The sequence below is a fragment of the Etheostoma cragini genome, chromosome 5, assembly GCF_013103735.1.
Source record: "Etheostoma cragini isolate CJK2018 chromosome 5, CSU_Ecrag_1.0, whole genome shotgun sequence".
Taxonomy (NCBI): domain Eukaryota; kingdom Metazoa; phylum Chordata; class Actinopteri; order Perciformes; family Percidae; genus Etheostoma; species Etheostoma cragini.
Genome location: NC_048411.1, coordinates 27,770,881 through 27,784,907, shown reverse-complemented (window position 1 = coordinate 27,784,907; position 14,027 = coordinate 27,770,881). Strand labels below are relative to the sequence as shown.

General features: G+C 39.8%; 1 protein-coding gene across 2 annotated transcripts in view; it reads right to left on the bottom strand.

Annotated features, from left to right (window-relative positions):
• Positions 1-8,834: 8,834 nt before the first annotated feature.
• The window catches only part of LOC117944424 (peptidyl-prolyl cis-trans isomerase C), a 5,298-nt gene continuing 105 nt past the window's right edge, over positions 8,835-14,027 (bottom strand). The window contains exons 1-6 of one of the 2 annotated variants that reach the window (XM_034871226.1): positions 13,856-14,027; positions 12,883-12,996; positions 12,107-12,200; positions 11,125-11,198; positions 10,830-10,940; positions 8,835-9,913 (exon numbers count right to left, since the gene is read on the bottom strand). The exon at positions 13,856-14,027 is cut by the window's right edge and continues 105 nt beyond it. In XM_034871226.1, coding sequence (XP_034727117.1) covers positions 9,785-9,913; positions 10,830-10,940; positions 11,125-11,198; positions 12,107-12,200; positions 12,883-12,996; positions 13,856-13,960 — 627 coding nt within the window. In that variant the 5' untranslated portion in view covers positions 13,961-14,027 and the 3' untranslated portion in view covers positions 8,835-9,784. Of the gene's footprint in view, positions 9,914-10,829; positions 10,947-11,124; positions 11,199-12,106; positions 12,201-12,882; positions 12,997-13,855 lie in introns of both variants that reach the window. The other variant, XM_034871225.1, reaches the window with a different exon arrangement.

Here is a 14,027-nt window from a genome sequence, read left to right as displayed (position 1 = left end):
CCCCCCCCCCCCCCCCCCCCCCCCCGCCTCCTCACTCTGCCTTTGACACATTCATGTTCCTGCTCCCCTGCCCCGACCTGTCAGCCCTGTCAATATCATTATTCCCCTCTCTAATTGCAGTCAGGGGTAAAGAAGAAGAAGGACAAGGAGGTGGAGAATGAGGAGAAAAAGGGGATAATTGTCGCTGTGGAGGAGGGCGAGACTCGCTGGCAATACTGTAAGGTCAACATGGCCTACGTGGTGACGGCCACGAGGAGAGAAGATCTTCACATGATGGGAGAGTCGTTGATGTGGTGGAGGTCAGAAGATGGGGAGAAAATCATTGATGCTTCATATCCACAACCGGTTTGTGCAGTCAGCCACTGGGAGCGGCATCACTGTTGGAAAGAAAATGTCCAACCAGAGTAGAAGTCCTGTCATTTTAATGATGTTTTACTCAAGTAGTGACACATTGTTACGCCCAACTCTTCAAATACTGATGCTTGATCAGGACACCTTTCCATCACTTTTTGATGCTGTGGGTTGGGACCCCTTGGTGCCACTTTTCAACATGAAGGATAAAACCACCTGGTTAGGGTTAGGGAAAGATAATTGGTTGGGGTTAAAAGATGTAGGTTTAAGTTTCACGCGGGACAACAACGGGACATGAACCCCGGTCCCCTGGGCGAAAGTCCTTTGTATTTTAATAACATGCAGGATTAGGGAAAGATTGTGGGTGAGGTTAAAAAATGTACGTTTAAGTCAAATGGAGAGAAGTACGGCACAGTAAGGGATAAGAAAAGATCATGTGTGGGTTTACAAAATGTATGTTTCAGTGACAGCCGGGACAAGAACAGGGCACGAATGGGACAAAAAAAACGGTTTCCTGCAATTAATACTTCTCGCTACCGTTGCCGCTCTTTATACCATGTCACCTTAAAGCAATGTGGTCAAGGTGCTGTAATGGCCTGTGTGTCCCACATGGACGAGTGCCTTGAGCATCGGTATCTGACGCTAACGTCCACTGACCAAGCAGGAGCATTTGACGAATTGGGAGTAAGAACGGATGCAAGTAGAACAAATCCCAGAGCTGCTGATATGAGACTTGAGACTTGGACTCAAGACATTAGTCAAAACAATGACAACTGGATGCTGTTGGAAGTGACATATTTCAACACAGTTTGGAATTTTTTGGTTTATATTTTTTCTGTTTTAGAAGCATGGTAGACTACAAGTTTGCGCAAAATGTATGACCGCTGTGGTATAGCACCACATGGAAACAATCCAGCTGTATGTTTCGTTACTGTAATTATTCCTCTTGCAAAGTAAATAAATCAGCTAAGTTAACTAGATCATTAGATATTCCTTTTAAATACTTTTTTTGAGGATTAAAGGTAAAACCAAGAATCAATCAGTGCTAAAAGCTACTGTATTTTATGATCAATCAGAACTGATGCTTCTCTTGAAACTTGATCATAATTCTTGTGACTTGGACTTAAAATAGCTTCGACACATCTCCGTATGTACTTTGCCAAAAGTTAAAGAGCTGCAACCCATGTTTTAGAAAAGGAAACACTTTGACTTCAAAAGGCCAAGTGATGTGAGTTCAAACTGCAGTACATTGTTTTACTGGAGATCATTTTCCCTTTCCAAAGTTTTTGGATTGATTTTCACCCTTCTACACACAGACTAGAAAACCACTCGATGCACAAATGTGAAAATGACTTTGCTCTGTCCAAACAATACAGGCACTAACAGCCTGTTCAGTGCAGCAACATCAGTGAGTTTAAAGAGTTCAGGCTTGAATCTGCTTCACAGCACTTATAATTAAAGTCTGAAAAGACTCTTGGAGTCCCTGTTTAAAGGGTGAGAGGAACTTGAGCCAATATGTTTACCTTGCAAGACAGCTAGATCGTCGTGATATCGTGTGAGAATCACAGGACCACACGTATGAAAATCTATCCTGTTAGTCTTCAATTAGTCCCGCATTGCCGGACCTTCCTCCACAGCGCCGCAAAGGAGGGTCTGGCTGGTCCACACAGAAATTCTTAAACCACTCTGGTTTATTGGCATTACTTTAAACCAGTCACAATCATGTTGGGCGGTCTTAAGGATCAGACAGAGCTACGATGCCGCTGTACTATAGCCTTGGGAAGGAACTTGTTTTGGCCGAAAAAGGGTACGTTCTAAAGATGTTTTAGTCGTAAAACAGCTGTCTCGCCAACTTTGTCAGTACAAAGCAGGATTAGCTGCGAGACTTCTTCTAAACGAGGGCGCACTTCTAACTTTGCGTGCAATACCTGCAGACGAGGGACATGTAAGTACTGTAGTTGTATACAAATTATTTAGTAGATTAGGGTGAACTCGGGTGTGTTGTGGCAGTGTTTTGCCATTGAAAACAAGGTGGCTAATCGCTGGCGGCGCTAGCTTCTAGCTAGTAGTACCTAGGTACCGCGCATGTGCGACTGCCAACAAAGATGGGATAGAACTGTGTTACCTCGCTCTGTATCTAAAACAGAGAGCTCAACACAATGGGTGAAAAGAGGAGTTGCAGCAATGTGCATTACAACAATAAACTGTGTTTTTTGAAAATTTAACCATGTAAACCAATTCTGGTAAAACCTCAAAATAAAATTATGAACCTTAAAAGAAGCATGATATGAGCACTTTAATAAAACAAATCAAGCATTACAAACAGCAACATCTCACCGCCAGTCGGATCTACGTGTCCCAACTGGAAAATTGGCTCTCGAATCTAACGTAACTGTAAGTGTTAACATATATTAGGTTCTCGTCCCCGTTTGCTCATTGCCAGTAACTTGTATGTACTGGACACAGAGGTTTTTTACCTGGAAGTTGTTGTAAATTGTAAACAAACATTATGATTGGGTCTATATTATGTTCATTAACAATGATTTAAGGCATGCAAGAGGCTCTAAAAATTGCAGTGATGGATTGTCTCTTAGTCAGTGAGTCCACCAATTTGATCAAGACTAAAATATATCAACAGTCGGATGGATTGCCATCAAATTTGGTTCAGACTTTCATGGTTCCAAGAGGATGAAGCCCACTGCCTTTAGTTATTCTACTTTAATAAAATGGATGGATGTATTGTGTGATAGAAGTGTTACATTAACATACATCTTTTGGATAATTATCTCTGTACATTGCACATTCTATCCTCTTCATTTACAACTCTGTGCAGCTCTTTAAATTTTAAAATGGGCCAAACTAACACAGGACTTTAGCCCAGAGGGCGCTGTTTGTGTCGTGTGGGAAACCAAGTCAACATTGACTTACTTACATACTTAAAAGTAATGTAAACGTAGGCTACGAAACGTACTTAACTTACCTCAAGAATTTAAAAAATTGTTGCATAAAAAACATACTTATTTTAACCCAATTGATGATCTTTTCCAAAACCTACATATGGTAATTTTGTTTAAATTCAGTAAGTGAAGTCTGCTTGTCTGATCGTGTTTCTTGTCCCTAGTTTTCAGCTCATCATTTGGTGAGTACACAATTATTATTACTGCTAGATAAGATATGACCTGAGTTGTAATACAGCAGAATTATCCTTAAATAGCAGTTTGTCTATAGCAGTCGTGTGGTGGTTAGTTAGCAGTTGTGTGCAGGTTAGCTGTTAGTTCTCAGGGCAGCTCCCTCTCTCTCTGTCTGATGATGTGCTTGCTGCTGACCTTTAAACAACTCTGTCCCATCATCCTCCTCTTACAGATTCCTACAAGGAGCGTGCACACACACACAACCATACACACACACACACACACACACACACACACACACACACAAACACACACACACACAAACACACTCACTCAGAGTAATACATAGAGAGAAAGGATGGACAATCCTGAAAACACACAATCATGCATGTAAATATGCGTCTGCTGGCAGGGGAATAAACACAGTGTACATGTGAACATGAGCTCTCTCTCTTTCACACACACACACACACACACACACACACACAAACACACACACACACACACACACACACTGAAGCATCACTGTCTGAGGTTTGGTGGTAATGAGGCCTGTCATCCTTCCACACAGCCTCTCTCCCTCCCTCTTTCTTTTTTTCTTTCTTTCTTTCTTTTTTCATTGATCCACTAACAGATCCCCAATATAACAACTTGCAGTCGCTGTGGGAGCCTCCCCTCTTCCTCCCCTCTTTCCTCCCCACTTTCCTCTTCTCCTTCTCAACACGTATCCCTCCGGACCATTTAAAAACCTACCACCACTTTCTCGCTCTCCTCCTCCACTCTGTCTCTTTCTCTCTGTGTCTCTCTATTGCTTTCTATTTCTCTCTTTGCTTCTCCGAAACCTTCTCCTCTTGCCCTCCGTCTCGGGCTCTCTGCTGGTTCGTAGGGTTCAGACAGTCTTGTTATATCGGCTGACAAACGGAGAGAGGGGTTTCTCTTCTCCTTTGCAGAGTGCTCAAGAGAGATGGTGGATATTTAAGGTGGTAGTTTGTCCGTCAGTCCGTCTCACCTGGTGGTCCCGTGGAATAACAAAACAACAGCAGACAGAAATGATAGACTCAGCTGAGATCTTTCAAACAGGAGAGAGGGTTAGAAAATGTCATTTTTCTCTCAGAGTTTGTGTCCCTGTTTACATTTTACATCCTGATATGCTCTTTAAAAAAACACATACTTCTTGAAGTATTATATAGAGGGTTGTAGGATTTTATAAATTATATTATAATGTATAAATCACACCTGGGCGCTTATAATTTATCACAAAATGCCAGATTTAAACCACAAAAAGGAATCATCTTTTTAAAAAAGCTAAGCATAAGCTAATTTTAGGAAAGCATACTACATTTTAAACATAATTGAATTGAATATACCTGAATTGAATAAACTACAAAAATAAGATATTTAAAGTTTTAACTTATAGACTTTATTGTTATTTTGATGCAAATATTCACTCATTTTGACTTTGATGCCTGCAACACGCTCCAAACAAGCTGGGACAGGGGCATGTTTACCACTGTGCTACATCATCTTTCATTATAACAACCCTCAATAAGCGTTTTGGGAACCCTTGGACAATAGTTGTTGAAGTTTTGTAGGTGGAATTGTTTCTCAGTGGTAAACATGTCCCTTCAACATGAGTGACTATTTGCAAAAAAAATAACAATGAAGTTTATCAGTTTAAACATTAAATATCTTGTATTTGTAATATATTCAATTGCATATAGATTGAAAAGGATTTGCAAATCACAATTGTATTCTGTTTTAATTAACGTTTTACACAACACCCCAACTTCATTTGAATTAAGGTTTGTACATAAATATGTAAAATATGAACACTGCACAAACAAAAACAACAGTTTTAATTTAAAGAGCTACTAAAACTAGAGAAGAAAGAACCCGGTCTACAAATAAAACACTGTTTCCATGAAACAAAACATTAGGTTTTAGGAAAACGTAGGCTACTGTCCACTGACCGCCGTATGTTGTGAAACAGTCGCAGTTTTAAACTCGTAGTTATTGTGAATTAAAACAGAGCTAGCCTCCTTGGTTAGGTTCAGTAAAAGATAATGGTCTGGGTAAAAAAAAGTATGTTTGTTACACTGGTCACAAACTGCGGCCTCCTGGGTGAAACTCTCGTGTTTGTTTGCCCCACCCATCCACCTTGGCCTCCACCCATCCACACAAACCTTCACCCATCCACCCCGACCTCCACCAATCCACCCATCCACCCCAAACCCCACCCATCCCCAAGCTCCACCCATCCAACCTGACCTCCACCCATCTACCCCGACCTCCACCCATCCACCCATCTACCCCGACCTCCACCCATCCATCCCGACCGCCACCCTATGTGGACTTTGATTAGAAACATACCGGTATTTGTGATACATCAGAAGAAGAAGACCATCGTCCGTAATTACATTTCCCTGAAAAACGTACTGTATTTGAGAAGGCAATTTCATTGCAGGGGATCTCTCTACCATAGCTATCTAATAAAGGCATATAAAAATAGTTTGTTTAGAATTAAAAAATGATCTGATGGAAAATACAGGAGGTAAGAAGATGGACCACCAAACAGCCTTTATGATGATTTAAAGATGAAAAGAGCTGAAACTCTTCCAGTGCGAAACACTGCCGGTCACCTTTAGCTCCTCCAGAAGTAAGAAAATCTGGATTACTTTCTTAATTTGTGGAGATCTGTGGTTTTGGAGGAGCGAACGCATCGATCGGACGACGGTGATATATTTCATTGTTCTCTGTCGACTTCCTGTCTTCCTCTTGAGATTTCTGCTCCGCTCTGACCTTTGTGTTCGGAGATGTTTTCCTGCCCTGTGTGTGTGTGTGTGTGTGTGTGTATGTTGTAGAACAGGGGAAAACAAATCACCCACTGTAGTTCTCATTAGCAGCAGTTTTGTGTCAGCTCTGAGAGATCAGCTGTCAGCTGACGGCCTTCCTCTGCAGCTTCACCTTTTACCGATGATAATTACACCGCTTAACGCCAACGCTTCTCAAATGGCGGCCTGCAGACCCACAACTTTTTCAATCCAGAGAAACAATATGGTCTCTGCATTATTCAGGACAAAGTTGGAGTGAGTGAAAAGAGTGTTTTAGATTGTTTTCACACCCAGCAGGTTCTAACGCAGAATGTCTACAGGATCTGTGTTCTTATGTTCTCATATGTTTCTCGCTGTTCTTATGCCCAGTGCAAACAACAGATTTAACCGATTTTTGTACATTTTAATGGTAAGAAAGCACACACCAGTCGCAGGACCACAAACTTGGCATAAAATGATTGATGCGATGAAAACACTAACTGATTTCAGTGTGGCAATTCAAGGTACTACGGCTCACAAAAAAACATGTCCATGACTTCAGAAATAAAAAAACACAGCGGCCAACAGTCATCATCAGTGGGTTGCACATGTGTGTACGATGCTTTGCACCCAAAAAGGAAAACTGTCGGCGAAGTCATGTCTGAGAAAAGAAATTATGGGTTATGTTTTGTTCTTTTATTTGCCATTTTTATAAATGGTCTATGGCAAATATGCTTAGACTGCCAGATTCATCTATATGCAGATGACACAGTTATGTATACTGTACATCTAAACACAAAACATAAACCTCACTTCAATTTGATTTCAATCACGTTTAAATATGTTTGTATTCTAATCTGCTTCTATTGAATAAAAAGCATGCTTTTTTCAACCAGATCTGCACTCCATAAGCAAAATAACTCTTTTGAAGTTAAATTTGGGCCTGTGGCTCGGCTCCCAACTTAATTTCAGACCGCATATTAATTCTATTGTGAAAAAAATAAACTGTCGCTTTATTGCTATATTGCTCAATTAATTGTTTTACAAAACTGATTTTATAAAAAATTATGGTTCATTTATTATTGATTATGCAGCTGTTGTTTATCAGAACACAGCCAAAATCAATCTTAACCTTTTGAATGTGTTTTATAATTCTCTCTGCAGATTTGTTCTGAGGTGTAAAAACGCAAGGTGAGGTGTAAAAAATTTAAAACGCATCATTATCAAATGTATCAGTCACTGACCTTTTTTTATAAAATGCCCAATTTTTTTCAAACTATCCCTCTTATCTGAAACCACACTTGATTAAATATATCGATCATCCTATAGCTTAGGAGGCACGGGACCTTGAGACAGACATCCAGCAGAGCAGGATGACATGGAAACAGCTGGAAGAAAAGCCCAGGACACTCTAGCAAGCTGTGATCAACCGTCTATGCTCCATGAAAAAGTAGCAATAGGCGTAAGTAAGTAAGTAGTCATAGACCTTTGCATTGGCCCTTGGGCCTTGAGCCGGGTGTACCCTTTGACGCAGCTTGTGTATGCTATGATGACAGGAATGGGTATGTAATGTAGTACTTTGGTGCACTCGCATCCTTGCAATGTGAAAACTAATAGGATCAAATATACAATGTAACAAAAACGTAAAGCTCGGTTCAGACTTAGATGTGAAAAAACCCTAAAAGAGTTGACGAGGATCACCTGAACGCTGCATTAAACAATTACAAAACAATGGAAAAACAGAAAAAGATCCCAAACAAAATAACTGAACATTGTCTCAGACTTGTTTGCAGAAGCATATGGTTTATTGTATGAAATACACATTTTGGCACTCTTATTCTGCTGTCACTATAAATATTGAAAACAAAACTCCTGATGTGTTTGTTGAAGAGGTTTTAAACGCTACATTAACTTCAGTGACAGAATAGCAGTCATAAACTTCCTGGATTGTTATGCTACCGTGACGGTTTTGGGTTAACTGAAATCACAACAACAACATTAAAAGAACAACAGTAAATAGGGGTGGGAATCACCAGAGGCCTCACAATATGATATCATGATACGTAAAGCACGATACAGTATTGTTGGGATTTTTAGATATATTGCAATTTATGACCTTTTTTCCAACTTCAAATATTTCCCAATTTCAAATGATATACCCAAAAGGAAACTTTGTCAACATCTGTATGTATCTATCTATCTAAAAAGATGGATTTCTCAGTTTGTTCATATCACTTAAATTGTAATACCGCAAAAATGGGATAATAATAGATCAATACTTGGCGTCTGTGTATCGATACAGTATTGCCAAGAAATATTTCGCGATTCAATGCTGTATCGTATTTTTTCCCCCACCCCTAATAACAAATGACATTTACAGTCAGAATTAGTTCACTGATCTGGTCATAGTCAGATAGATCCAACACACGTCTAACATAAAGTGCAGCATTTAAATCATTACTGAAAGGACAGCTACAGTATTAGTACAGTATTAATACACATCTCCACACTTAATTTTCCATCCTGTGCAATTTGTGCTGTAGTTTTTGCAAACATGATATGGTTCATAAAGCATCAGGAAGACAATATCTCCATTTAATCAAAACAGGAGAAAGTGAAACTTAATTTTCAACAATTTAAAGATGAAGTGCATGAAAGGCATTTGACACTTGCTACAGTACGTCTTCTTTTGCATATGTTTGTTAACAGTAATTAAAATGAAGATATTTAAATATTGATTAGTTGCATAGAAAGTGCAAGCAAATGGCAAATAAAAAATGATTTTGGCAATTGGAGATTAAAGAAGAGCTACATAGTTCTGTCAATTTAAGTTTCCATGGTGTTTGTCCTGTTTAAAGCACAGTTCATTGTTTAGTTTGATACGGAGTTTTAGGGAGGATCCTAACTGGCAACCATCCACTAAATATGCTAGTATGCCAGCTAACATGTAACAAAAGTTAGCATGATCCACAGGGATTTTAGTGAATTGATGAATTCTCTCTGCATACAGTGTGTTACTATCGGCTGACAATCTCATATCTCCAGGTTTTGGCATTTGTTTTAAATGCTCATCTATGACAGGTCCTGTTACACAGGGTACGTTACGAATAAATCATCAGATCAGTGATGCCAACTTGGCAACTTTCTCACTAGATTCATAAAACTATAAGCATATATTAAGGTTCATAAATCCATTTAAAACCTTTTTTTTTTTTTTTTAAATAAAACTAGGACAAAATCTGCTGGTTCTAAAGTTGCTTTGTCATCAAAATTGAATCTAGTTCAAAATTTGGCAATCCGAAAAAAGTGGCCATTTTGGAGACGTAAGGTTATTACCTGAGCATAGAGAATCAAAACATTTCAAATACCAAGCCCTAGTTGCTTACATGGTAACACGCAAAAGTGATATGAGAATGTGAATTTGGCAATCTGGACTTCTGATTGATCCCCAGAATCTAATGTCACATGGGGTCTTTGTTCTAACAGCGGCGTCTACCAGCCCTCCGCCTCCACCACAAAGGGCTCTTTGACGGGGATCCTGCCGCTGTTGACGATCACACACTCGGTGTACGGCAGGTTTCTGTCGTTGGTGTCCTGGAGCTCGATGGTGTGAACCACAGACTGCCGGAGGAGACGGACAGAAGCAGGTTAGATACAGGTTTTATTCAGTAGATCATCTGTAACACACAGCATGGGTTATTTTTCCATAACTGTACAGCTAAGAGTGCATTATTAACATTTAAACCGTTCTTTTGTAATAAATGGGATGGGTTCAATGTCTGCATTATTTTCTGGGTTGCATTTTACTGCTGTCGATGTTTAAGGTTGTGCTCATATACTGTTGGGTAGTTTAATCTACAGCAATGCATCATCTTCTATGTTTGTAACTTCGCTGTCCTGTGAGAATCTCGTATCTCTAAAAAGTTTGAAAACTTTTCAGTGTCAGAAAAACAGCCCCAGTTTTGTGACGATGCATGTACCAGCTGATCCATGAGGCTTTTAAAGACTTAATTTAGCTTAGGAAGTAGGAGAATTTTCTCAACCCATAAAGGAACACTTCATCCTTCAGAGAGTCAACATCAACAAATCTGCAGATACGTGGTTTGTACTGGACAGGAAGGGGATGGGTCATCTGAGAAGTAAATAAGGCTGTCAGTCAAATGTAGTGGAGTAGAAAGTACAATATTTACCTATGAGAAGAAACAGAAAATGGAAATACTCAATTAAAGTACAAGTATCTCACATTTGTACTAAGGTACAGTACTTGAGTAAAGGCACTTACATTCCACCATTGTTGTTATCAAATCTTGAGATGCCCTTTTCCTTTAATAATTCATGAACTTTAAGTTTTGTTTGTTTGATTTGAACTTTTTTAATCTCACTTCCGACTCAGGATAATTCAGCCAACTTTATTCCAACTTCAAACTAACAATGTCGTATCTGTTAATGGAAATCTTACCATATGTCACAACAAATCTCCCTATTGTTTAAAGCAACATGCAGCAGATTCATGAAAAGTGTCTGAGGGTCCACCCACCATCCCATCCAGGACTTTGCCAAAAACCACATGTTTCCCATCTAGCCACGGTGCTTTGGCAGCCAGGATGAAGAACTGTGATCCATTGGTGTCTGGACCGGCATTCGCCATACTTACCTGGTACAACAACAAACACACACACACACACACACACACACACACCGTGTAATACATTATACCATCCTCGTTATGTTTTAGTATTTACAACAAGCTGATCCTCTCATTAAGAAAAAGTAGATTTAAAGGACAAACTCAGAAATACTGAGGTCATAAATAGAAACACAAATGTGTGTGAGCTCACCCAGCCGGCTCCTAAATGCTTCAGTGTGAAGTTTTCATCTGCAAAAGTTGTTCCATAGATACTGTGACCTGGATGAAAAAATTGACAAATTTTACATGAAATCTAAAACTGTAAAATATTGGCTCTGTGTGAAGTCAACAAGAAAGGTTACATGACTGCTCTGATTTATATCACAAATGGGCGTTTTACCCTATCATACTAATGGGCTCATTTACAGCATTGTGTGTGAAACAGAGGGTGTGTACGTATTTAGTTGTGTTGTAGTTAGCCCTAATTAGCCCTTTGAGATTTCCTTGTAAATGTAAAGGGCATTATAAATAAAATGTATTATTATTATTATTATTAGTGAAACACTGAGCGTATGAATGGACAGCAGAGTTTCACAAGTTTCTGTGGATGCATCAATGCTTTTTCCTCAGTTAATGGTTTGTCTGATTGATGGTTGATGGTTGATGGTTGATGGTTGACGCTGTCCTCCCCCAAAGAAAGCAACAGTAGGTTTTTTGGTCAAGCAGCAATAACGACTCTATTAACGTTTTAGTGGCAACACCCTCTACTGGCTATAGTGGTAATGATGAGCAAAGCAGGAAGTAATGTGACAAGGTGCAAGGGCACCAAGGAGGACAACGCTGGGCTTTCACCCGAAGACCAGGGTTTGTGTCCCGTTTGAAAATACGAACAATATGTTCAGCACCACGTGCATAACAGGAAGTGAAAGAACGTCCGATTATAACACCAACCACAATTTCTTTTTTAAACTTAACTAAGTAGTTTGGATGCCTAAATATAACCAAACTGCGTGTTTACAACCATGACGTTACGTTCTCTGGCTGAGGGCAGGAATTGCTCCTGTGGGTCGTATTAGAGGGTAGGAATAAACCAGGACTTGTTGGTTTGACTTCAGTGTATATTCCGAAAGAAAGAGAGTGTTTGGTATTGAAAAAATATTGTTATATGGTGTCACATTGAGTCTCACCTCCAGTTCCATCTTCAGCTGTAAAGTCTCCTCCCTGGATCATGAAGTCCTTGATGACTCTATGGAACTTTGTCCCTTTGTAGCCGTAACCTTTCTGCAGAGACACGCAAGAAACTTAACGTCTGCATGAATACAAGCAAACCCAAAGACAGATGCATTCACAGTAAAGGCTGATTTATGTTTCTGCATTAAATACCATGAAATAGCAACCCTCCCCCGTAGTTTGACAAAAAATACAACTAAGTGTTGCAGTGACACACGCCGCTCGGCCGTGGCTCTGTATTGTTTCGCAGAACCAATTGTCAGCCTTTAGAGAGAGTTAGCGGCTTTGAAAGGATCAGAAGGGAAACTTAATGGAAAGATTTGACAAAAAACTAATATTTGCTTCATTTGTTTTTTGTGTGGAAATGTATGTACATTAAATATATAGAAATAAATTAAAAAAGATGCATGCAACACACAACCATTCTATATAATTATTTTAAAAATTATTAAAATCACAACTAATCTGCAACATTGACTACAGATATGCAAGTGAAACATTTGATTCACGGTTATCTGATCAACTTTCCCTTAAATAAACACTTACAAAAAACCAGATGAATTATGGAGTGGAAGGTTTTCTGGAGACTTTAGACTGATTTAAAATGAAATATATAAGATAAACTAAATAATGAGTCTAAAAGAATTTGTAACAAGATTATGAAAAATACAATGAATAATGTGTGAAATGGAACTTGTGAAACAGTATGTATGTGTGTACACCATCATCCTACCTCTCCAGTTGCCAGGGCAACAAAGTTATTGACAGTGAGTGGGACAACCTCCCCAAACAGGCCCACGACAATCCGCCCCACCTCGTGACCCGCCACTGTGATGTCAAAAAACACCTGCACACACACACGCACATGCACACGCACACGCACACGCACACACACACACACACACACACACACACAGCTTCAAAACATGACCACCAATACTAAGCAAGTGGAACAAATGTTCTCCAGTTATAAACACACTTTATTAACCAAATGTTCAGCTATCTTGGTTTCATGTGTTTGGGCAGTAAAGAATGGAGTAAATACAGATTTTTATGGATTATTATGAGACGTTGAGCTCAACTTTTACAGCCTATATGATTTTAGTACAATAACTGTGGTGGATATCTGGATATTGAGATGATTTACCCTAACAATTCTGTCTAAATAGCCCATTTACTGCAAACACAATGATATTACTGCACTGAAGGTTTGACTGATATACTTTTACAGGAGTATAAGATCACTACTTCATGAAGACATATTGATTATATCATTGAACATTTATTAAAGGGGTCTATTTCATTACAGAAACACAAACAACCCCGTTTAAGGGGCACCCTTTAACAATAAAAACAATAGAATGGCCATAAAAAATTACTAACTTGGCCTGTGTGATAGTACACATTTACATTCAGGTCAAGTCCCGTGCGTGAATTTGTGCGTGATTGCGTGCGGACGACCTGCAGGCTAACGAACTGCGTATTTGTCTGAATGTACACGTGTACAGCTGCGTGCATGCGTACGTGTGTGTGGATTGTCTCACATATTCTGTTCAGTGTGTGTTCCGCTCCAGACCTCCCTCCGCTGATATGTCGTCTCTCAGTGTGTGTGTGTGTGTGTGTGTGTGTGTGTGTGTGTGTGTAATCGCGTGCGCGCTGAATAGCCCATATAATCGACGCTCGATGCGGCAAACCTCATCACCCACCTTCTCGGTGACTTTCGGTCCTCTCCGTGATGCAGCGCCGGACACCGACTGCAGACAGGCGGCAGAGAGGAAGAGCAGAGCGGGTATGGTCATCCGGAGCTCCATTTTTCGGGAGACAGCCCTGCTGGGAGTTACGGCGAGGACAGAGGGGTGGGGGTGGGGGTGGGGGGGG